Raw genomic sequence first — 25,101 nt, 5'->3', positions numbered from 1 at the left:
ATTCAGAAAATGTAAGTCAAATCCAGCAACTCAAGCAAGTTTGAGATGTTCATCCCTTGATGCATCATCCATGCAAGTTTGGTTCAGACAGGCCTTATAGTTTCTGGGTAATGGACCTACTCCAAAAACTTTATTCTGGTCACTCTTTTGGGAAAATGTAGATCAAATCTGGCATTTGAAGCAACTCTGATAGTGTGCATCCCTTGATGCATCATCCATGAAAGTTTGGTTCAGGTAGGCCTTATAGTTTCTTGGTCACAGACCTGCTCCAAAAGCTTTAACCTGTTTGCTTTCTGTGAAATGTCTGTAAAATCCTGCATCCAAAGTAACTCTAGTAGTGTTTATCAATAAATGTATCCTCAGTGCAAAGTTAGTATAGAACTTATAGTCACTTAAGAAGAAAGAAACTGCTCCAAAAACTTTAACCTGGTTGCTCATCTGGAAAATGTAGGTCAAATTCAGCATCCAAAGCAACCCTGGTAGTTTGCATCCTTAGATGTATCATCCATGCAAGTTTGGTCCAGCTAGGACAAATAGTTACTTTAGAATGAACCTGCTCCAAAAACTTTAACCTGGTCACTCATCTGGAAAATGTAGGTCAGATCCAGCATTTGAAGCAAGTCCAGTAGTTTCTTAGATCTATCATCAATGCAAGTTTGGTCAATATAGGACTTATAGTTACTTGTAAATGAGACCTGCTCCAAAAACTTTAATCTGCTCCAAAAACTTTAACCTGCTCCAAAAACATTAACCTGGTCATTCTTTAGCTGAAATTGCAGCATCTGAAACCTTGATTGGTACAATGAAACATACTAGAAGCACCTTCCATGCATATCTGATTAATATAGGGCATAGAAGTACTTGAAAAGAAATCTGCTCTAAAAACTTTAACCTGGGATGCTGATGCCAAGGATATTACATAATCTCCCCCAACTTCGTTGAGGTGAGCTAAAAATGTCTACTTATACACTCCAAATGAATGTAGAACTTCCCCTATTGTGGCTCCGTCATATCCTGAGGGCCATGACTTGAACAATTTAGAATCAATATTATAATTATTCAATAGAAAGCTTTCAAAATAGTTTCAACTTTTGAAATTCTATAAACTTTTTTCCTATTTATTCCAATGTAGAAACTTTGATCCCCTATTTTGGCTCCATCCTACCCCTGGATGCTAAGATTTATACAATATAGAATCTACGTTATGTCAGGAAGCTTTCACCTAAGTTTCGTCTATTCTGGTTGGGTGGATCATAAGAAGATTTTGAAAGATTTTTTTCTATATATTTCAATGTAAAACTGATTGAGGCTAAATCCTACTGTGAGGTCCATGATTTGAACAATTTAGAATGTAAACAACCTCAGGATGCTTTCACATTGGTTACATCTTTTTGGTCCAGTGGTTCATGAGAAAAAGATTTTAAAAAATTTTCCTATATATTTCAATGTAAAAATTTGATCTCCTGTTGTGGCCCCACCCTACCCTCAGGGCTATGATTTGATCAATTTAAAATCTACATTACCTCAGGATGCATTCACATAAGTTTAGTTTTGTCTGACTCAGTGGTTTCTTGATTTTTTAAATGAACCCATGCTATTTTTGCATTTCTTGATTATCTCCCCTTGGATAGGGCCTTGGTCATTTATTTGAACAAATAATGATCACCTTATTTTTGTATTTTCTTGATTATCTCCCCTTGGAAGGGGGCTTGGCCATTCACTTGAACAATTTAGCATCTCCATTACCCAACAATGCTGTGTGCCAACTTTGGTTAAAATCAGACAGACAGACATACTATCAAATGATCAGAAAGAAAGACAAACAGACTGACAGAGGGATGCCAGACAATGGGTGATCAGAAAAGCTCACTTGAGCTTTCAGCTCAGGTAGGCTAAAAAGTTAAAAGGAGGTGGTAGGATGTTTCTTACAAAATATCATAAAAAATAAATAATTAATAGTTGATACTTATCATATTGTCTCTTCTTACTCACCTCCATGGGTTCATTTATTGTGTCATCCAAAATGTACATAATGATATCAGTATGTGCCTCCTCGTTCTTCAAATTAACTGTACCACTGGAAGGCCAAAAATCAAGGATGCTTGCCTCCCTTGGCTCTGCCTGCCAAGTCAAGGTCACATCTCCAAGAAAACCAACACTGCGACTGACCCTCAGCTTTACAGTGGTGTTTTGTCCATATTCTTCATATGTATCAATCCTGCCCTCAATGTTCTAAATGAAAATCCAAAATATTTAGCTAATACTTAGTTTACAAATCTTGTCTGAAATTGAAATACTGATCATTAATCTTTAAAAACTTGTGCAACATTTTCAAAGGACAAAGGCATTTTTGATTTGGATTCAACAGGGATCTGGATGCACTTAAAATGTGAAAATTTCATTGACCCATTACATAATATTTTAGCATTTTATATACATTTATTTTCCCTCGGATTGAATATTTTTCACAAGCTTATTCAATCTACATGTAGTTGTTAAATGAAGAAACAATCAATCAAATGTGAAAAAACCAAGGATATTGGTGGTATTGCTTTTAAACAAGAAACTATTTTTTACCTCTAATTACATTTTCTGCATCATTTTTTTGTCCGTGTAATGCAGTTACATGCAGTCACTATATAACCATTAGAGCCCTGCCCTAACTCCAGAACCCCTGACCCCGAGGCCATGAATTTCAAATTTTGGAAGAGGCACCCTTGCTCATCATATCCATGCACCTAGTTTACCTTCTTAATATACAGGAGGAGAGAAGAAGACTTATAAAGTATTTATGCATTTTCATTACATAATCATTAGAGCCCCACCCTAACTCCAGAACCCCTGACCCTGAGGCCATGAATTTCAAAATTTTGGTAGAGGGCTCAATGCTTATTACAATCATGCCAACAGTTTCACTGCTTGATGTCCAGGAGTAAAGAAGATTTTTAAAGATAACACTAATTTTGATGGTTTTAGCCTTACCCCTCAGGCCCCAGGAGGGCAGGGACCATGAAATTTACAATTTTTGTACCCCTTTACCAACTGATGATATATGCCAAAATTGGTTGAAATTGGTTTAGCGGTTCAAGAGAAGAAGCTGAAAATGTTCAAAAGTTTATGACTGATGGACGATGACGGACAAAATCAGATAGCAATAGGTCACCCGAGTGACTTGGGTGACCTAAAAACAGGAGCCCATTGCCAAAAATTGTCAATATCGAAATAAGAGGCATGTTATAATTAGTCTGCCCCCAAAATCTGGGCAATTAACATAGAATATACACATCGTCAAGTCCTCGATAACAGGTGAATTTGATGTCAACACATATATCAAAATTAATCAGCATTAAGGATCGTAAGTTGCAGTGGCATAATGGATAAGGTTATAGCTTATCAAGTAAGAGGAACCAGGTTCAACCCCAGGATTTGTCATGCATTATTTTTTAGAATCACATTTATTCATTTTTTTAATTCGAAAATAGATAAACTTAATATTGTTATAAAAGGAAAAAGTATAATAAATAAAAAATAAGCAGATTATTCAATAAAAAGATACAACTGAAAGGCCACTGAAATGTTATCTGCCATTCAGTTGACTGAAAGTTCACGGAAAAGTCAGTGACAGGCTCCTTTCAGTGACCTTTCAGTGTCCTTTCAGTGGGCATTCAGTGTCCTTTCAGTGGGCATTCAGTTACCATTCTGTCGACTGAATGGTGTAATTTCATCTTGTGCAAACCCCTGCAGTCCTTCTAAAGATACTGCAAGGAAATCAGATATACATACATTTATATAAAGGGTGTTAAGAAATTTCAATCCACATTTTCTCAAAAACAGATAAGACTCATTCCAGTAACCTGATTCTTTCACCCTTCATTCTGATCAGCATTAAACAATGCCCTCCATTATTGGCCAACCTCTTCAAAGCTGACTGGTTGATGGGCAAAGTTAAATCAAAGAAGCACAGATACACAAAATACATATAGTTATAAATTGAATTTAATTTGTGTACTATTTATTCAAAAAGAAACTTCACATCTACCAGGTATACAGTCCCAGACATCAGGGACATATACTATTACTATATAGGTCCCTGCATGCTGAAATTACAGGTTAACATCAACGATTAAATGTACTTCTTTTTTTTGGTAGGAGCATGTCCTGTCTATATTTGGCACTTTACAGAGTTGAAAACCTGTATTTAGATTTCTTGGTAAGGGATTATAAAAAGCCTAGGTGGAGAAGAGTAGTTATTAGCTCTACCTACTGGAATTTCAGTGTACAGTGGTTTGTCAAATCTCCTGCATAATACCTAATGACTCCTTGTCATGTACATGTTGTTTATTTTCAACTAATCAGCAGCCAGGAAGATGCCCATTGAACGAAAATGATAGAAGAATGAAGGATAGCTCAAAATCTTACATAATGTGATTAGAAACACCTAAAAGAAATGCATGATATTTAAGGAGGAATGCCACACCAAAATTTTATTTCATAGATCTTTAAGACATCCCTATTAAATTATGGTTTCAGCATTGAAAGACCGATATTAGCTCTGAAATATTTTATATAGTTTTTTTTGTATTTTTTCAAAGAAAATGAAAAAAATGATTTATTTTCAAATAAGATGTTTTAGAGTTAAAAATTTGCTGTAAATGATTGCATCATATGAATATATAATAAAATATGTAAAGAAAAGCCATATAGACATTTAAAGTTTTTACAAAAAAATTATTTACGAAAATAAAACACATTATTTGTAAATATTTTTTAAAACTGTGGTTGATATTTTCACAAAACCAGTCACAAATAGGGAGAACATATTAGTTAATAATATTTTAAAAAGAAATTGAAATGAAATTGTCAAATTTTAGAGAAATTATTTTTTTTTAAATTTTGGCCAATCCCGATCGAAATTAAACTGATCCCAACCAGAATTGTATAATTATTGGAAATAAGTAACATTTCCCAAGAATACTAGTTTGATAAGGTGTAATAGGGGTTTAAAAATGTTTGAACTTGATAATCAAATAGATTTTTAATTGTAAATACAAGAAGGAGGCAACAATTTATTATTTTATTCATTTTGTGTTTATTATGATCGGGATCAGTTAAATTTTGATCGGGATTGGTCCAAATACTTAAAAAAAATCATTTTTCCTCAAATTTCGCAATTTCATTTCAATTTCTTTTTAAAATATGATTGACAAAAATGACAATGACTAATGAAAATGACTAGTTTTGTGGAGTTTTTAACCATAGGTTTAAAAAATATTCACAAATAATGTGTTTTATTTTCATAAATATTTTTTTATTAAAAAAATTAAAAAGTCTATCCAGCCTTCCTTTACATATTTTATTAGACATTCATATTATGTATTTATTTACAGCAAGTTTTAAACCGTAAAGCACCTTATTTGCAAATAAAACATTTTTTTCATTTTCTCTGAAAAAATACAAAAAAATTCATATAAAATAATTAAGAGCTAATGATGGTCTTTCTATGCTGAAACCATTGTTTAAAAAGGATGACTTAAATATCTATGAAATAAAATTTTAGTGTGGCATTCCTCCTTAAAGTCTGTGATATTTCATGTTCAGAGAGTCCACTCCTGTTACTGAGATGGTTTTGGGTTTGGGTTTGAAGGCAGATATCAATACAGATGGTGTATCTTCTGTACAGAAAAATCAGATACAGCATATCAGTGAAGATGTCTTAAGCCACAGACCATAAAGCCTTTGATTAATTTATCTTATCAATAAAGAATTCCATTGGCAAACCTATTCTTTTGAAATGTAATACTGATTGCTTTATTTTCACTAATCAGTGATAAGCTGTAAAGAAACAAAAGTAACCAATCCAACAGCTTCACCAAAATGCAAACCTGTCATTTGTGATTTTGAAGATGTATATATTTTCACAAGAAAACAAGAATTCTTTAATTTTCTGCCAAAAATTAATTGCTATAAATTGGAAGCATATTCTAGTGATTTTATCACACTGGGAAATAAAATCTCTTCTACTTTGAAATGTTTCAGAAATATTTCATTGTGGAACAAACTTTCTTAGCACCCTTTATATAAACATGCATAGAGAGAGAGAGAGAGAGAGACCGAGGCCATGTCCTTTGACTCAATGATCCCAATAGCAATCCTATCTGAGCTCCTCATCAGACCTTTTTGAAGGAAACTTATTAGTCCCCTACCGGTGAAACCGGAACGGACTAGAGGTTTCCTCTGAGTCTGTCCGTCAGTCTGTCTGTCTGTCCCTCTGTCGGTCTGTCCCACTTGGTTTTCCACACTTTTTTTCTAAACGCTTGCAAATAGAGCTGATTTTTGGTATGTTAGTGTATCTTGATGAGTTACAGATCAAGTTTGCGTTTCGTTCCGCTTCAATGATTTCTGAAGGAATTACGACCTTTTCAATATTTCAGGGTTTTCTGCAATTTTTTTCTAAATGCTTGCAGATATTGAGCTGATTTTTGGTATGTGACTTAACCTTGATGAGTTATAGATCAAGTTTACATTTCATTTCACTTCACTGATTTTTGACAGAGTTGTGGCATTTTCAATTTTCAATGGGAACCAGATTACATTTGCCGGTAGGGGACTAGTATTGCTAATGCAATACTCTTAGAAAGCTTGTTAATTTTATTATGATAACCAAACAAGTCCAATGATTAAGGTAAATTATCGCTTTTGCTAACGTTAACGTCACTCAAAAACATTTTCAGCTCTTGCAGCTGTGCTGTGAAATTTTTTCATATTTTGAAAGTAGCATAAATTTAACAAATGATAGAAGACAAAAAATTACATCAGCATTACTAAAGCTTTATAAATGTACTAGGTGTATTCTTTTTTGCTTTGAAAAATAATTTTTTTAAAGGATCAAAATTAGTAGGGATGTCAAATTGGTCAATTTTTGATAATCGGTTACTCGAACGTTTTTCCGATCGAGTACCCGGGTACTCGGTACATGTAAAAATGTAATTTTCTTGAGCCACGTTAAGCTACATGTATGTTAAACCCCAAAGCTGTTTTTATCACGTTTATAAATGTATGTAAACATTAAGTCTAATGGAATAGATTTTTTGGTACTAAATTTATTTATCAAATTAACACAAAAGACACAATTTATACATCAAAAATTACAAATGGTTTACAGTTCTTGTTTAGGATCTATTTCAGCAACACAAAAGGAGGACAATCTGTTATGCAGGTTTGTGATGATTAGACTAGCGAAAGGGAAAGAACGGACGTTGTTGGTTTGCTAATCTAAGTTGGTTGTTTCCCCCGTCTAAACTTACTACACAAACTGACTTTCAAGGTTTTTTTTTTAATCTTTAATTATTTCTAAATATTTCTTTACTTTCGAAGTGGGTAGAGGCGTTTCTATGCATGTCCGATTTCGCTGCCATATATTAACTAAATAATTTAAAAATGATTTGAAGATAATAGACCATACTTAATCAAATCGATGTTCACTGAAAGCGATCATTGAAGCCATCTAAAAATTAAGGACCACAATAGGTGAGAACAGCTGTGTACCAGGTGAATGGTCACTAATTACTATATATACACAGCCACAGGCGATAACGGTTTTTTTACAGGTGCACGTAGATGACGACACGCAAATAACCGTATGCAGTTTTAAGCTTTTTTTTTTGATAATTTTTGACAAAAACATGTACTTTGAAATAAGAAAAAAATACACTTTCGAGTAACCGAGTACCATTTTTAGTATTCGATACTCGGACGTTCGATCGAGTACCCGGTTAACCGGGTACTCGTTGACATCCCTAAAAATTAGTAATCTTAGCCAAAGCATTACAAAAGATTGCAGCATGCACTGACTAACCTTTAACTAAATAATCTATAATATCTTTGAAGGAAATATTATAAAACTCTTGACTAATTGATTCACATTCTAAGGACTATATTCGGTAATGACCAATACCAATACCTGCCCCCCAAAATCAAACTTTGATTCAACAAATTTTGTCCGTTTTTTCCTCTTTTTTAAAAATAATGGAAAATCCAAATAGTTTGTGATGTCACAGAAACAAGAACTTCCAATTATCTACTTCCATACTACAATATTTTTTTGTTAATTCAGATTTTTCATACACAAAACATAATACTTCTATAGATTTTTAAAATTTGGCTTTCATCGGGGCAAAAACACGCTTTCACCATATATAGACGTTCTAACTCCAGTTGGAATTAGTCCTTACTTGAATCTTACTTGATCTTAAACTTTAAATTTTAAAATCATTAAAAAACCTCATAAATTGTCAAGTTTCCTAAAAAGACTACCGTGGTCACATTAAACTGCACAATTCCTCTGATGCCATCATTTTCAGTGATGCTGACTCTGAGAATGTTTCCTGGAACTTTGACACTAGGCTCTGCACCAGGAGGGGGAATTATCCCCATGACCTTCACCTCTGTTATGTTTAACAGGAAAGACTCCTCTGCTTCAGGAAAATCATCCTTATAAAAAAGAACATACATCAAATAAACAAACTTGTACAGATGTGTAAACAGTAAACAGTTCTAACCAGGAATTTCCAGTACTGATGTTTGGTTAAATATTTCTAACCTGTTTGATAACAACAGTGACCGCCACCTTTGTGACATTCTCTTGTAGTACTGCTATGGCTTTCTGGCTGACAAAGTCCAGACCAGAGATAGCTTGATTGTCCACAGACACCCCAAAGTCTGGAGCTGTTCTACAAACAAAACAGATTACATCTATTTTCATTCTTTTGTTTTACCAAAGACACTTTAAAATGGCTTATTTAAAAAGATCAAACTGTTTTAAATATACTTTGGAATCATTATTGTTCATGGGGGATCAATGTTTCTGGATTTCCTGGGTCACCCTTACCCACAAATTTACATCCCCAAGAATGTTTCTTTTGTAAACATATTGATCCATGAATCTACTGTAAAAAGGAGGAATGCATGAAACATAAAAGTTTGCTTGCCCCCATGAATTCAAATGATTTCTACAGTACATTGCTGAATGAACCAATTTGTCAAAAATGAAGATTTTTTTTAAAATAGACTTTTATTATTATAATGATGTTTAAATATCATTACTGATAGAGGACTTGAAGATCTCCCATCATGCCCTGCTCTCTAATGATGTACAGAGTCTGTGATTGGTCGGATCCCTCTGGTTCTTCCACAGTCAGGCTTTGTTTCTCCCATAGCACCACTCCGTATGGTGAGTCATTGGCCTGAACTATCACTTTAGCCACATTGTTTGATCCTAAGCAAAAGTAGATTAAACATGGAAGAAATACATGTACTGTGCATTTTCACAGAAAAAATATGTTCACATAGTTTCAAAGACTGTAAAAAATTACAGTGCACATATTTATGGTTACTTTAGCATAATCTTTTTCCGAATTTTTTTGTTGAAAATACCATTTATCTTATAACCAGTAAATGATGATCTGCAGAGTGCATTACCAAGTTGTGCCCCTTTGCCATCCAGTGTTGACCCAGACTCGGTGACCTTTATTAACCTGATGAAGGTGACCTCTGGAAGTTCCGCCAAGTTATCATTTAGTATTGTCAAGGATATAGTGGCCACTGATTGTCCATTTGCAAACTCCACCTGAAAGACCCATGTATTGATAAAAATTTAAACACTAATTTGTTTGAAGGTGCAACATTTGGGGTCAATGCAGTTATTTTTTAAAGCAAATGCACACTGTCTAAACTGTGATGCCACATCAGTTGCATTTCCATAGCAGTGTACAAAACATGCCATATTTTAAAAAAAAAAAATGAATATAGAGTTTTTATCCACTCTTATGCAATTTCCATTGAAACAAAATGATATTTTTATTTGTGAACTTTGTATGGTTATACTAAGAATGTGATTTTGGCAACCATGCATATTCAATTTACGGGGAACTAAGGGTCCATTTTTTTTTTTTGTGGAAAAAATTCAATGTGCAGACCATCCAAATTTTCCCTTGGCCCATGCATTGCTTTAAGAGTGGCACAAAGCAGCACATGCTGAGCTTACTAGAAGTCAGAAAATCATATGACCACAGCATACAATGTCATACATTCAGGATATCTATAGAGAGTGATTACATTTATTCATAATTCAGTGAGTTGAAATGGTGAAAATATCAGTGTGGCTTGCCCAATGAATATATTAATTAACCAGTTACTTGGTCATACTTTTTTTGTACTTTGATAATTTTTTTAAGTATATTCCATGTTCCATTTTCAGATAACATCAGTTATTTGTCAAGTTATTTCATAAAAATGACATAATAATTTTCCCTTTAAATACAGGGCAGACTAATGTCTCACACAATATATATGTGTGAAAATAACAGTAATTTAAATGTACATTTTTTCAGATTGTTGTTTATATATATAAAGTACATTTTCTCTATATAAACAACAATTGGAAAAAGACAGATTTTGAAGTCTTTCAGTCAAAGGACATGGCAAAATTGTTTGTTTATATATAATCATGACACAATTCAAATTTACTACATAAGTAAAAATATTCAAAAACAAAATTTCTACTGAATTTTGTTTTTACTTGAACAAAAGGACAAGGCCATATTGTCTTGACATCAGCCATAACTCATTACAAATTTACATGTCATGATGATGTATTTTTAGCTCAAAAAGTGAGATTTTCTGATCATATTTTATCTATTGTCTGTCTGTTTGTCTGTAAACTTTTCACATTTTCCACTTCCTGGGTCAATTTCAACCAAACTTGCCACAAAGCTTGGGTGAAGGGAATTCATGTTTGTTCAAATGAAGGGCCACATCCTCATTCAAGAGGAGATAATTAAGAAATAGTGAAAATTTGGTGGCATGTTTTTAAAATTTCTTCTCAAAAACCTCTGGGCCAAAAAAGTTGAAACTTATATGAAACATTCTTTACATAGTGTGAATTCAACTGTGTTGAAACCATGACCCCTGGAGGTTGGGTGGGGAGCCATGATTAGTCATATTGATATGGAAGCATCCTCAGGTAGTGTAGATTCAAGTTTGTTCAAATCATGACCCCCAGCGGTAGGGTGGGGTCACAAGGGGGGGGGGGTCAAAGATTTACATAAAAAATATAGGAAAAAAATCTTTAAAAATCTTCTTCTCAAGAACAGCAAAGCCATGATTAGTCATATTGATATGGAGGCATCCTCAGGTAGTGTAGATTCAAGTTTGTTCAAATCATGACCCCCAGCGGTAGGGTGGGGTCACAAGGGGGGTAAAGATTTACATAAAAAATATAGTGTAGATTCAAGTTTGTTCAAATCATGACACCCCCACCCCTATCTGGGGCCCGTTTCATAAAAGGTTGTATGACCAGTTGTATCTTGTCATTTGATCTTGAACTCTACAAAGATGACCACACATTTCTAGGTGATGTTTTTATGACACTTTTACATCTACTGGTAAACTGTACATATGATATCACAGCCTTTGATCTTAAATTTTTCAAGTGATACCAAAAACTTTGGATCAACATCTGTTGTTGTATGCTGAGTCAGCGGTATTTTAGCCAGTGGCCAAAACCCAAACATCTCTAAACATCCTGCACTAAGTAGTAAGTAGTCTGTTGATTTATAAGTTCACAAACTATCGCATCACATAAAGGTGTTGATAGACAGATGTACACAGAGATAATACATGTATATGGCATTCATATATTAATGCTGGCCGGGTCCTAATACTTAAAATGAATGGGATCAACAAAGGGATGTTAAATGTATGATGGTATGCTGGTAGTGAACAATGATTTATTGACATGAAAAAATATAGTTATATAAGGAAGAAATGCTGAGAAATCAGTGGTAATCAACTGCTAAATTTTTTAATGTCAACATCATAACAAGATCTATCAAAGAAACTGGTTGGACAAAGATAAGAACCAAACACAGCAAATGACATTATAACTCTGAGAGTGAAGTAAACAAAATCTTTAACAGGGATTAACTGACAGGACCCTCCACCCTTTCAACTGGAAATTTTGAATTGGAAAAAAGTGGCAAAATCTTAAAATATTGATGACATATTATGTTTTGAAGTCCATTAGGTTGTAGATATTTCTTTATGCACATCTTTATATAATCTTAAAATTTAAGATTGGTAATAAAAGCACTGAAAAATTCAATCTGCTTGTCATTTGGGAATTTTTACCGAAATTTTTTTGGGGAAAGTCAATTTTCAATTGAGATAGGGTCCTTCTACTGGACCTGCAATCATCAGATGTTAAGACCTGATTTATAAATTTAATTGATCATAAAACATATAGTAGATTTTAAAAAATAATCATTACCTCGGTCTCTGTTTATAATTTACATCAAAGCCTAATAATATTTGATGGTACTTCCAAGTAAACTGAATAATAAACAGATATGTGGATGGTGGCTACATTAAATACATATACCATAGTAATTTTGATGGTGGCTACATTAAATACATCTACCATGATAGTAATTTTGATGGTGGCTACATTAAATACATATACCATAGTAATTTTGATGGTGGCTACATTAAATACATACACCGAAGTAATTTTGATGGTGGCTACATTAAATACATATACCATAGTAATTTTGAAGGGGACAACAGGAAGAAAACAATTTTGTGCTGAGTTCAGTGACTGGCTATGACACTGGTTTACAGAAAAGTCAAATCTCGAACATTGGACAGCAAATGAAGATGGCTGAATTTTCATCAGCAACCTCTGACTACAAAGAAAATCTTTTTCTCATTTACAGTAAATATAGTATATATGACAATCAGGAATAAGAGTTACACTAATATCATGATGAAATATATCTAACTCCAGACTAACCTGACCAGAGAGTGGTGTGATATCACTGAGTCCACTCTGGTCACCTGATGCTGACCATGAGACCACTACCCGCCCAAAGAAGCCTTGCTGTCTGACTACATTCAGCTGTATAACACTGTCCTTATGGTCTAGTTCTTCTACAGTTAACTCCCTTGAATCCTACAAAATAAATGCAATATGGATTTTTTTATAGTCGTAAGTAGCATAAAAGTGATTTCAGTGCATACAAATTACCAAGTAATATTTTGGAAAGTCACAGAAATCTGACTGGCAAGTCAAATATTATTACTTATATACTTGACTATAAGTCAGATATTTGAGAGTTAAATGGTCCAAAACTCTATATCCAACTTGTAGCGAGGTCTATAAAATTCTGTATTTTTTTCTAGAATATATTAATATAGTAATGATATAGTGTTCAAAATATATAAAGATTTTAAAATGACAAGTTGTAAAATTCATAAAGTAAGTCACAGTATTGTAATCTGCTTATAAGATGACATACTTCAAGGCCCCAAGATGCATCAACTGAAAAGGTTTGATGATTCTTAACTGTTTGTATTTGAAACACCTAGCTTAAATGTTTTGAAAACGAATGACCATAAAATCAAGAAAGTACATGTAGGTCACTGTGAAGTACCTTTTTAGTAAAACACTTCAAAGGCCCTAGGATGTTTAATTTTTTTGTTTAATTAATGTTTAATTTAAGGTTTGATTATCCTGGGGTTCACAGTGTCTACGATATGCACCTCAAACAACTTGAAAATAAATAGCTGCTAAAATCTTTAAAAAATAGTTCAATGTGATCTACTTTTGGATTACGATATCCCATGGACCCAAGATGCATCAACTGACAAGGATTGATCATACTTAATCTCTTAATAGCTTAATAGCTTAAAAGATACTATCAATAGTGATGAGCTAATTTTAAATTGTTATATCCTGAGGCCTTCAGCTCAGAAGAGCAAACAAGAGGTCCAATGGCTTTAATGGTCACCTGAGTATTATAAATCCTGTCAAGGAACAATAGAAATATATTATATAACAAAACTAGATGTACTGTGAGCACTGAGCTCACAAAATGATACCCCCACTCCATATGATGGCAGTCCATTTTTTTGCTATGAGAAATCCCAAATATTCATCCAATCAGACCATAAAATAAGAGGTACACAGTGGCACTTATGATAAATATTCTGTCAAATTCTCATTAAATTTTATTCAGTGCTATAGGAGGAGTTGCAGATAAGAGATGGTTTTATCACATTATGATGCAGAAATCATATTTACTGTATTGCAATATTAGGGATTGGTTTTATCACCTCATGATACAGTGATCATATGAGTGTAATGTAAAATATTCCTTTAAATTACTCCATGCATAACTGATTTGTGTCATCATAGTATGGAATGGACGTTGTAGAATTTATAATCTACATAGATACAAGTAGGAAAAATGCCTTTGGTCATTGGTCATGTAGTTTAGGATTGATTTTTGATGTTTCAATATTCTATCTACAGAGAAAAAAGGTACTAAAATTACCTCTGCAAATTCTATAATTCCGTGAGCATTGTCATTGGAGAGTATATTGACTGTGATCTTATTTTTTGGTCCTATGGTGGCACCTCCAGTTGGGTTGGTGAGAGTGACAAAGAATGTCTCGGTATTTTCTGGCAGATAATCCTCAAGAATTTCCACACTGGTGCTTATCAATCTTTGACCTGGTTCAAAGGTCAAGGTTATTAATCTGAAATACAGAACATGCGTGCTATTACATTTAAAATATCTTTAAATATATTACATGACAATCATCTGAAACATTTTGCTTCATTGAACTACAACCACATGTATTTACCTCAGTTAAAAATAACCATAATTTTTGTACAGTTTTCATTGCATATTTAGTTAGGCAAACAATATGCTAAATGTGCAGACAGGAAAAAAAATTATTTTCAAAACTTGCTTCAAATCTAAGGTTTTCATCCTATCCCAAAGGCCATATAGATCAGGGATTTTACAATTCAAAATGCTTACTCCTCTGCCCCTAAGACGGTAGTTTTAGAAAGAAATGTTCCAATAGTATCAGAGAAAAGGCTATATATGTAAAAGTCTACTTATCCCGAACTATGCAGGATTATAGACAAAAATGAATAGAAACACATGCCCCCAAAAGACTCATGTAAGCTAACAAGAACACAGTGGGGGTAAAACACTGTTAATTTACTTTGGTTGAATATACAGACAGTGCGTCAAATCAAAACTTCTGATTAGAAGGTTACTACTTGGTACATTCACACAATTATTTTAATTTTCTTCCCATCCTTAATGACATCAGCAAAGCTCAATATACTCTATTGTCAGATATAGAAATCACTTTCATGTTTTCAAACTTTACAGTAAACTCCTTTTATCAATGTCAAGCAGATTTAAACAGTTAAAGACATGTCTGGTAAATAAGAAGGAGAAAAATTTATTTTAAAAAGAAAAACTTTTTTCTCAGATATCTTTTAATCCTTCAATGAGAAATTTAGAGGATTTGATAAGTTATTTTGTTTGAAAGTTTTCTTTCAGGAACAAGAGGCTCATGGGTCTCATGTGAGTTTCAGGAATATTTCCTTACACTTCATAAGATATAAGCCACATTATGTTATTTAAACAAATTCCATGTTTTACTCACCTTCAAATTTCACAATGAACTAATATTTCTCAGTTACTAAGCTTTAAACCCATGAAGAATTTAATCAGTTTTCATATAACTAGAGGTACTGTGAGTGAACTCACAAAATAATACCCCAAACTGCATTTTACACTGCCCATTCAAATTTAGTAAATGTGACCTTGAACTTGCCAAAAAGACCTTGGTTTAAAAAAAATGACACATCCACTGGTCATAAGTAATCATTTAGTGAAAATTGACATACAATGTTTTTCCACTAAAAAAATGATAGACTTGTCATGAATTTAACACTTTTTTGTACAAGTGACCTTTAATTTGCCAGAATGACCTGGGTAAAGATCATGACACACCCTTAGCTCATCAACAATTATGAGCCTCTAATGATTCTCCATCACTAAGCTATGACCCAGACAAAATTTTATTGAGAGAATGGAAGTGTCCATGTTTTGCTATTGGAAACTTCAGAAATGTGTCCAATCAAAAATCAAAATAAGAGTTGCACAATTGCACTATATAACAAAGATTCTGTGAATGTCTCATTAAATTTTATTCATTGGTAAAGGAGTTGTGGGTAAGAGATAGGTAAACCCAAGTGTAACAAAAAGGACAAACACCCCCATCACTATGTACCCCCACCTTTCAAGCAGGGGGGTATAATGATAATGGACCATTTCAATGACAGTGCCAAGGATCATAACCAATCTATGTACTAACATATCTTGTGTAAGAAATAGTACATTTGATACTTGAATGATAATTGACTTCTCTAAAACATTACACTTGCCTTGGTGAGAAATCGCTGTTGGTGACTTTGATAAGGTGGAATATTGTACAATTGGCCTTGGGATCTACATCTACCATAGGCATCAACACGAAGGACCCTGCTGACTGAGTAACAATAACAGGGTACAGCTGTGTGGCTGGAGGACCACTCCACACAGAGTCAAATCTCTGATTCTGAATGTCCCAAGCATAGATGGCAGAATTTCCAATTGTGTTAGCAACAGCCAGATATCCTAAAATACACATATACATGATTAGCAATAGTCAAGGATAACTGTTTTCACTGCTGTTTGCTGGCCTTATAGCATCTGATCTGAGCAGAAATTCAACATTCAGATGTGGGATGAGAAACTCTTTAAATCTATTTTAGCATCCACAACTCTAACCTGTTTGATCTGTGCCAAAGAAAGGAGATATTTTATTGACTCTGCTTGTTTGTATGTCTGTGTGTCTGAAGAAAGTCTGTGCTGTTGAGTCCCAGCGATACACATTAGATGTCTGTGGGCTACTGACAATATCACCACGGTTACTAGCAAACACCAGCAGAGTCAGTGAATGAATCTGTAAAAAGTTAGCATCTGTTGCTCCATGTGTCTCAATCCTTTGGTGCTCTGAGAATTTCTGATTGTTTCCAAACTTATACACAACTGAACTGTGAAAAAGAAAACAAAGTTTGGTCAGACTTTTGATGAGCAAAAGAAAATATGTACTACAAAGTGATTTTTGTCCCCAATTATGGTAAGATTAGGATAACAGATCTATCTTTAAAAAAATATTCCGAGCTTTATTTTTGGTAATTATTTAATTTCATTATCTTGTTTTTTTCTTTTACTTTATAATGATCTCTAAGAACTCATACTGTATTGTGTAAGATTTCAGTTTGGAGTTGTAGTTATTAGCAATAGCCATATAGACCACGCCCTCTATTTTTAGCACAGCAACAGCTGATGCTCCCTGGTTCTCCAGACGTTGCCATGGGGATGGTGTAAACAGTCTGGTTGTGTTGTCCCATTTGTAGACATCAACATTCATCAGTGTCTCACCATTGTTGTCACGAGAGTTAGTCAGAACAAGAAAATGGTCAGATCCACTGTTAAAATACTCTACATCTGACGCTCCCTTTGTCAGAAATTCTTGCAGCTGTCATAAAAAACTTTTATTATAATAAGATGACACACTAATAGAATTATATCAAGAAAACATTACTGGAATTATCAGACTTCTATTATGTAATTTACCACAAGTAAAGAAGAGTCATGGTTGACTCTATACAGTCTTGATTTTGTTTCATATCTTCTGACATTGCCAAAGTTACAAATCACAAGAAAGGTGGATAGCCCAATGGAAAATGTTGTGGCAGCCATAGCAACATCTGTTTCTATTGTCTGTTAATGAAATAAAATTAATTCTATTAGTTTCCAAAATATAACAGGTAAATAATGGGAAAAGTCATCCAAAAATGAGCTTACTTGCACGGGGACCATTTGTCCCTGCCATCTAAACAAGGTTGAGTACAGGAAGCGATCTACACTGAATAAGGAGTCATTTCCTGCACTTCCAATCCCAGAAGTCAGTTCTCCAGCTTGGTAAGATGTCAGCATCACTAGGTATAATGTGTCATTGCTATAGAAACTATGCCACCCTGTGACCTGTGATGTAATCATTGTCTCCAATGGGGACAGAGTCACATGTTTTGGGTCAGTGTTGATGACCGCGGTGTCAGGCTGGGTGGCCAGATCTACAGTCACCATACCATCAGACCCCTGGGATCTTGTGACATCAAAAAATATCTGTCCAATGTTCTCCTCCACTGATATTGTGTTATTCCTACAGATACCAGAATATAACATGAAGAATTAAACACAAGGCCTCATGTGGCATCAAATTCTTACTTCAAACTACAACCTAGAAATGATCCAAAGCTTTGTCCTTTACCTCAACTAAATACGGATTTTCTACCTCAGTCAAAAACATGTAGTTCAGAAGTTTAAATTTGTGGAAAAGTAGGCAAATAAACAGAAAGTAATTCTGAAAATGACACTTTATGACAACTTAATTTACATAATATTTCAAAGGATTGTTTGGAGACAAAAAATAAAGATCAAAAGTAAGTGGAGGTAACTCTGTAATTATTCATAGTCAGATATATAAGATATAATGTCTCTTTAAATACAAGAATGCTATTGTTCCATAAAAATTTTTTTTCTCAAAATTGTGATTTATTGTAATACAAATTTTTTGGTGATATCAATCCCTATTACAACCAACTGAAACAAGAAGTCTGTGAACCAATGCTCATTAGTAATACCCCCGCTCTGATGTGAATATACACTCTCACAAATTCCACCATATGGCATGCCTAGACAAACAGTGTGCTAAAGTTTCAAGCACCTGCAAAGAGTAGTTGCTGAGAAATTTGGAATGGACAGACGCACGGAAAAACAGGCAGTTGACATCATATTTGTACAAAAATAAATCCCACCATATGGCATGCCTAGACAAAGAGTGTGCTAAAATTTCCAAAAAAAAAAAGCAATGAGTAGTTGCTATGAAAACTGCGATGAAAATTTGTTACGGACAGACGCACGGATAAACAGGAAGTTGACATCAGATTTGTACAAAAATGAATCCTACCATATGGAATGCCTACGCAAAGAGTGTGCTAAAATTTCAAGCATCTGCAATGAGTAGTTGCTGAGAAAACTGCGACAAAAATTTGTTACAGACAGACACACAGACACACGGACCCACAGACACACAGACAGACAAACAAGGATAAAACAGTATACCCCCCTCTCCTTCAGAGTGGGGATATAAATATTGCGATACATATCATATAGTGGCTCAAATATTGTGACAGCTGATATCAATGAAAAAGTTTTATTGTCCCTGCAGCCCTAACCTGCACAAGACCTTCCATAACAATATTTTTTCTACATGGGGCCAAAAAATAGAGAACTTCCAAACAGCGCATTTGGAGCCAATAAAGCTTCTACGTGTACTTGTTTTAATCAAATATTAGCAGAGTATCGTATTTTTAATCAGCAGATTGAAAGGGCGCTAAAATATTACTGCTACAATTAGTATTTTTACAGTATAGTTATGAAAAGTTATGTTCATCTGCACATGAATATAACATTTACTTTTTCTCTGCATTTGACCAAACTTCTAAATTGATACAGTTAGTAATAAAAAGTTATTTCACCTGCATCCGAGTTGCAGGTGAACATATCATTTAATTTTCTACATCGGACTAAAAATATATAATCAAGAAATTTCAAATAAATAGAACAGGTTATGTTTATTTTAATCCCGCTCCTCTCGTTGTGTTTGGCTAGGACTTTAACAAATGTAAACAATGAAGAAAGATGGCAAAGTTTGCTTAACAAGTTTGTATCACTTAATTGTGTAATAATAAATCTATTATTGCTATTTTTCAGTCAATACAATGGTTTAGCAACCCTTGTAGTACAATATTCACTGAGTCTGAAGGGCAAGGTGAATATCGTACTCCGCCGGTAGCTAAATCATATCATATTGTCTGAAAAACAACAATAATTGTATCAATAATATCTACAAATGACATAAAACAAAGATAACTTAAAGAGAGACAAACTGATAAATGTTGCAAGTTGCAACAGTAAGCTCCCTTTATCTTTATGACATAATTTTTATAAAACAATAACTTCTTTTATGGTATTTTTCAGATTTTGACATATGCAACATCTAGCTCATTCTGCTTAAAAAAAGTGGGTTTTTTTTTTGACTGGTTACTTGGCTGATGCAGAAGCAACGTGAACAATTTTTCATAGGGTATGTTTAACTTACATTGTATGTCTAACATTGATCTGCAAGAGTCCACTAGGAGAATCATTGGCTGTAATGATGACAGTTTTCTGTATCTGCACTCCAAGCTTAGCAGAATTATCAGGAGCTAACAGATGTACTGTAAAAATCTCATCATGTTCTGGTAAATCATCATCAAGTGCAGTCAGTTCCAAAAACACCGTACCCTGTATAAAATTGTCAAATGCTTTCCTTCTTTCACACATTTTAAAAATGATAAAAGTATACAGATACTAAATACTCAATTACATTTCAAAAAAAGATTATGAAAATTATGTTGATTCAAGGATTCCTCAAGATATTTAGGAAATGTCTTTTACTTAATAGGAAATGTCTTTTATTTTTTAAAAGTTCATGAAGGAATAAACATTATAGACCTCTTGCAAAGACATATTTCAAAAAGTGCACATTAGCACCTCACAGACAGTATTATGATATGTATTTTTATATCTCTATGAACTTTTAATATTTAATATTCAAGGAAAGTCTGTACAAACAAATTAAAAATCTTTGATTATTTTTTTTTCTCAAATTAGCCTGGAATATTTTGGAATGTTGTTTCTAAGCAATCTTCTCAGATCTTTTCGGCAAGCTCAGAAAAACACCTTGAATGTATTTACATCATCAGATGTTAAAAATTTATACAAAAAAGAGTCACTTCCTTTTAATTAAAATATTGGATAGACGAAGCTGAAAGTCTCTTCCATAGTAAAGTTTAGGTAATATCTTCACATGACAATAAAGTTAAGTTCCATACTCTACAGATAAGAGATCTCCCTATGTTTATTTCAAATTTAATGAAAGGGGGGGGGGGGATAGATGCCTTCATGACCCATTCAAGGTTGTTTTTCCACTTGTTGGAAAGGCCCAAAAAGTTGCAATTGGTTTCTAAGTAATCCACTTATTGAGAGCTCTTTGTTGTTTGTCTGAGTTTGGGTATCACTAAGACGTCATAAGTGTGTGATGATGCAGGAACAGTTGTATTCCTGCTCAGTGGTGGCAGTTCCTGAGAGTATGAACTTTCAAACTGTTTTAAGAAAACTTATAATAAAGAAAATATATATTAAATGTTTACACTTTCAACAAATTTGCCTTCTACCTGTCTGTCCTGAAATGTTATGACACCTTCTGTGGGAGTGATGTCTGCGGAGTTGTCTGCTCTTTCAGGGATCACCCTAAAGGGAACATTGACTGACCCATAGATGCCTGGCCCCCTCATAACCTCAAGACGGGCAACATTCAAGGTCATATTCTCCCCAGGAGATTCCTCAATTCTGACTATTTCATGGGATTTAAATGTCACTGTTCCACTAAATTCATCATTTGCCAAAATTGTAACATTTGCTGAAAGTAAACAAATTTCAAAATTAAAAAAAAATCATCAGAAAAACTTTCATGTGCTTGTGTAAAAAAAAAAAAACATATGGTTTGACACTTGTTCATTTTGAAGTGATAGAGAACAAAATTTAGCTCTGTGTGAAGCCAGTGGCCTACAGGCTTCTCTGCTTATTTGAGGATTGCTGGTATTATTACCATCTCAATGGACATCTTGAGAAGGTTTGGCAGTTTGACTTGCAACAATTTTTATTACATTTTCAACAGTGAAATACTGTGATTTATTTATTGAATGTAAGTGATATTCTCTCACAGTGTGAAAGGATACCAAAATGATATTCTTTCACAGTGTGAAAGGATATCAAAGTAAGTAAAAATAATTTCTGGCCTAGCTATCATAAGATAGAGATAGTAACTAAACTGTCTTGATAGAGACAAAAACTGTCAATTCCTTCCCAAATATGTTGCTAAAATCCATGTCACACTATGTTTTCAATTTCACAACTACTAATTAAGCTATGATGTCTCAACCGCTCAACTATGATGTCACACTAGCCTATGACACTGTGTTGAGAAAAGACAGAGGCAAAGGGAAAATCAAAGAAAATGTAATAAACAGACAATTCAATGTTTTGTAGTTGCATGGATATAGAATTTATTTCACTCATGAGACAGGATTTTTTTTTAAAGATTATTGTTGTCTTAAATTATAGTATAAAACAAATGACATATGACCTGTGGCCATATTACAGTCATTCTACGATAAATGGACCAATTCAGAGTAAAAAACATGAAAAAAATGATTGTTTCAAATAGCAAAATGAACATCATAATTCTGTAAAGGACCTATCAGTGAACTTGAAAACAAAGAATTGTCCACAAATCTGGTATCGTTAACTTTTTACAACAATTTCAAGATACTATTGATTTTAAGGTAACGTTACGGAAGTTAATGCTTGATCAAGCCTTATTATTTTTTAAATAAAGCTGAATTTGACCAATTTTTCGTTTCTGATGTTCAGTAAAGAACGCTAAAGTATGATTCATGAAGTCTCGCATGAATCCGAATTTAAATTAAATTTTCGGTGAAAATATCGTTACGGAAGTTAATCGTTACGGAAGTTAATTCCAAGCAATAAAAGTTAAAATTCTCTTCAAAAGTTAAAATCAAAGTTTGTTTTAGGATATTAAACAAAAGTATGAAGCATTTCGCTCCCAAAGTAATCAAAAATTTTATACCTTAATAGCAAAAACTTTCCTGAATTACCGTTACGGAAGTTAAATTTTTAAGAGAGACAACTGTTTTTGTGTAATTCATTGTGTTATGTTGTGTAATTCATCGTGTAAAATAGCTGACTCGCAACTAGAATCGATGATATAAGGTTCCGTGGTCACTTTCAGATAAGTTTCAGTTCTTTTTGAAATCTGCTTTCTATGCGTGAAATTTAAAACAAAATCGTTACGGAAGTTAATCGATTTTAAGCGACATGCATATAAATTCGCATGAAAGGAGATCTATGCATTTTTGCGAGAAGTGGTTTGATTTCTTTTTATATAGGATAAAAGACATTTTTTAACATTCATTGCACTCTATTCGGAACGATTTTACGGCTGAAAATTTCATCTTGAAATTTGTATATTAATGAAGCGACATTAAGATTTGCAGTGGAATACGTTTTTCAACATTACATTATGTTCATATCAAAACTTTAACTGCATATATATCGGTGAATATTTACAAAACCATGTGTGTATTTTAAGTCTTAGAGTTGAAATCGACCTTTAAATTTATAATTAAGATATTACAACGGTAAATTTGCAAGCGACATAAAAAATTCTTAATTGGTCATGTTTTTGTAGAATGACTGATTACAGCTACTTTAGCCACCTTACAAACAAATTCAACAACTTTTATTCATGTTTTTTTTACCCCTCAACCTCCTACTGCTGCTCAATCACTGCTGCAGGGACAAGGACTTTAAGTAAAGTTGCCATTTTAGCCCTACAGATTTTGGATATTTAGCAAGGAATTATTATTCAAAACTATTCACAAGAAAGCCCTTAACACAAATATCATTATGATAAATGTTCATATTAAGTATAATCTTCAAACCCTGTAATTTAGAAACATGAATTCCTGGAAAACTGCACTTTCAATAGTGTTTATAACAGAAAATCTCATCAACAAAGATAAACAAAACATAGTTTTTTTCCTATAATACCCCTATATTAACAAATAGAAATTACAAAGTCACATGCTTAAACTCTGAAAGTTTTGAGGGATTCTATGTAACTTAAAAGACAAACAAGCATTAATATATTTTTCTTACTTAATAAAAAGAGCTTAGATTTTTTTTAAATTCAAAAAAGATGAAATATTGTTTTCAATACATCCAAAGGTTATATGAGTAATTATCATTTCTTTAAATTCCATCAGGAAATGTAAAGTACATCACAGATCATAACCACAGTCAAGTGTCATTAAAGTACATCACAAACCATAAACACAGTCAAGTGTCATTCAAGTACATCACAGATCATAACCACAGTCAAGTGTCATTAAAGTACATCACAGATCATAACCACAGTCAAGTGTCATTAAAGTACATTACAGACCATAACCACAGTCAAGTGTCATTAAAGTACATCACAGACCCTAACCACATTCAAGTGTCATTAAAGTACATCATAGACCCTAACCACAGTCAAGTGTCATTAAAGTACATCACAGACCCTAACCACAGTCAAGTGTCATTAAAGTACATCACAGACCCTAACCACAGTCAAGTGTCATTAAAGTACATCACAGACCCTAACCACAGACAAGTGTCATTAAAGTACATCACAGATCATAACTAACCACAGTCAAGTGTCATTGAAGTACATTACAGATCATAACCATAGTCAAGTGTCATTAAAGTACATCACAAACCATAAACACAGTCAAGTGTCATTCAAGTACATCACAGACCCTAACCACAGTCAAGTGTCATTAAAGTACATCACAGACCCTAACCACAGACAAGTGTCATTAAAGTACATCACAGATCATAACTAACCACAGTCAAGTGTCGTTAAAGTACATTACAGATCATAACCATAGTCGAGTGTCATTAAAGTACATTACAGGTCATAACCACAGTCAAGTGTCATTAAAGTACATCACAGATGATAACCACAGTCAAGTGTCATTAAAGTACATCACAGACCATAACCACAGTCAAGTGTCATTAAAGTACATTAAAGATCATAACCACAGTCAAGTGTCATTAAAGTACATTACAGATCACAACCACAGTCAAGTGTCATGAAAGTACATTACAGATCATAACCACAGTCAAGTGTCATTAAAGTACATTACAGACCATAACCACAGTCAAGTGTCATTCAAGTACATCACAGACCCTAACCACAGTCAAGTGTCATTAAAGTACATCACAGACCCTAACCACAGTCAAGTGTCATTAAAGTACATCACAGACCCTAACCACAGTCAAGTGTCATTAAAGTACATTACAGACCCTAACCACAGACAAGTGTCATTAAAGTACATCACAGATCATAACCACAGTCAAGTGTCATTAAAGTACATCACAGACCCTAACCACAGTC

General features: G+C 33.6%; 1 protein-coding gene across 1 annotated transcript in view; it reads right to left on the bottom strand.

The window, feature by feature from the left end:
• The window catches only part of LOC133182190 (adhesion G-protein coupled receptor V1-like), a 153,764-nt gene that overhangs the window by 93,025 nt on the left and 35,638 nt on the right, over window positions 1-25,101 (bottom strand). The window contains exons 49-62 of the mRNA XM_061316935.1: window positions 21,254-21,498; window positions 20,137-20,321; window positions 17,778-18,135; window positions 17,547-17,693; window positions 17,168-17,448; window positions 16,695-16,960; window positions 16,310-16,541; window positions 14,391-14,595; window positions 12,848-13,006; window positions 9,478-9,625; window positions 9,103-9,274; window positions 8,600-8,729; window positions 8,314-8,490; window positions 1,993-2,232 (exon numbers count right to left, since the gene is read on the bottom strand). Of these exons, the coding sequence (XP_061172919.1) occupies window positions 1,993-2,232; window positions 8,314-8,490; window positions 8,600-8,729; window positions 9,103-9,274; window positions 9,478-9,625; window positions 12,848-13,006; window positions 14,391-14,595; window positions 16,310-16,541; window positions 16,695-16,960; window positions 17,168-17,448; window positions 17,547-17,693; window positions 17,778-18,135; window positions 20,137-20,321; window positions 21,254-21,498 (2,945 nt within the window). The remainder of the gene's footprint in view (window positions 1-1,992; window positions 2,233-8,313; window positions 8,491-8,599; window positions 8,730-9,102; window positions 9,275-9,477; window positions 9,626-12,847; window positions 13,007-14,390; window positions 14,596-16,309; window positions 16,542-16,694; window positions 16,961-17,167; window positions 17,449-17,546; window positions 17,694-17,777; window positions 18,136-20,136; window positions 20,322-21,253; window positions 21,499-25,101) is intronic.

Source organism: Saccostrea echinata, unplaced genomic scaffold, assembly GCF_033153115.1.
Source record: "Saccostrea echinata isolate AGI-Se365-2 ecotype Australia unplaced genomic scaffold, CSIRO_AGI_Sech_v1 ptg000009l, whole genome shotgun sequence".
Classification (NCBI taxonomy): domain Eukaryota; kingdom Metazoa; phylum Mollusca; class Bivalvia; order Ostreida; family Ostreidae; genus Saccostrea; species Saccostrea echinata.
The sequence above is the reverse complement of the archived record's forward strand: the minus strand, read 5'-3'. Positions and strand labels throughout refer to the sequence as shown.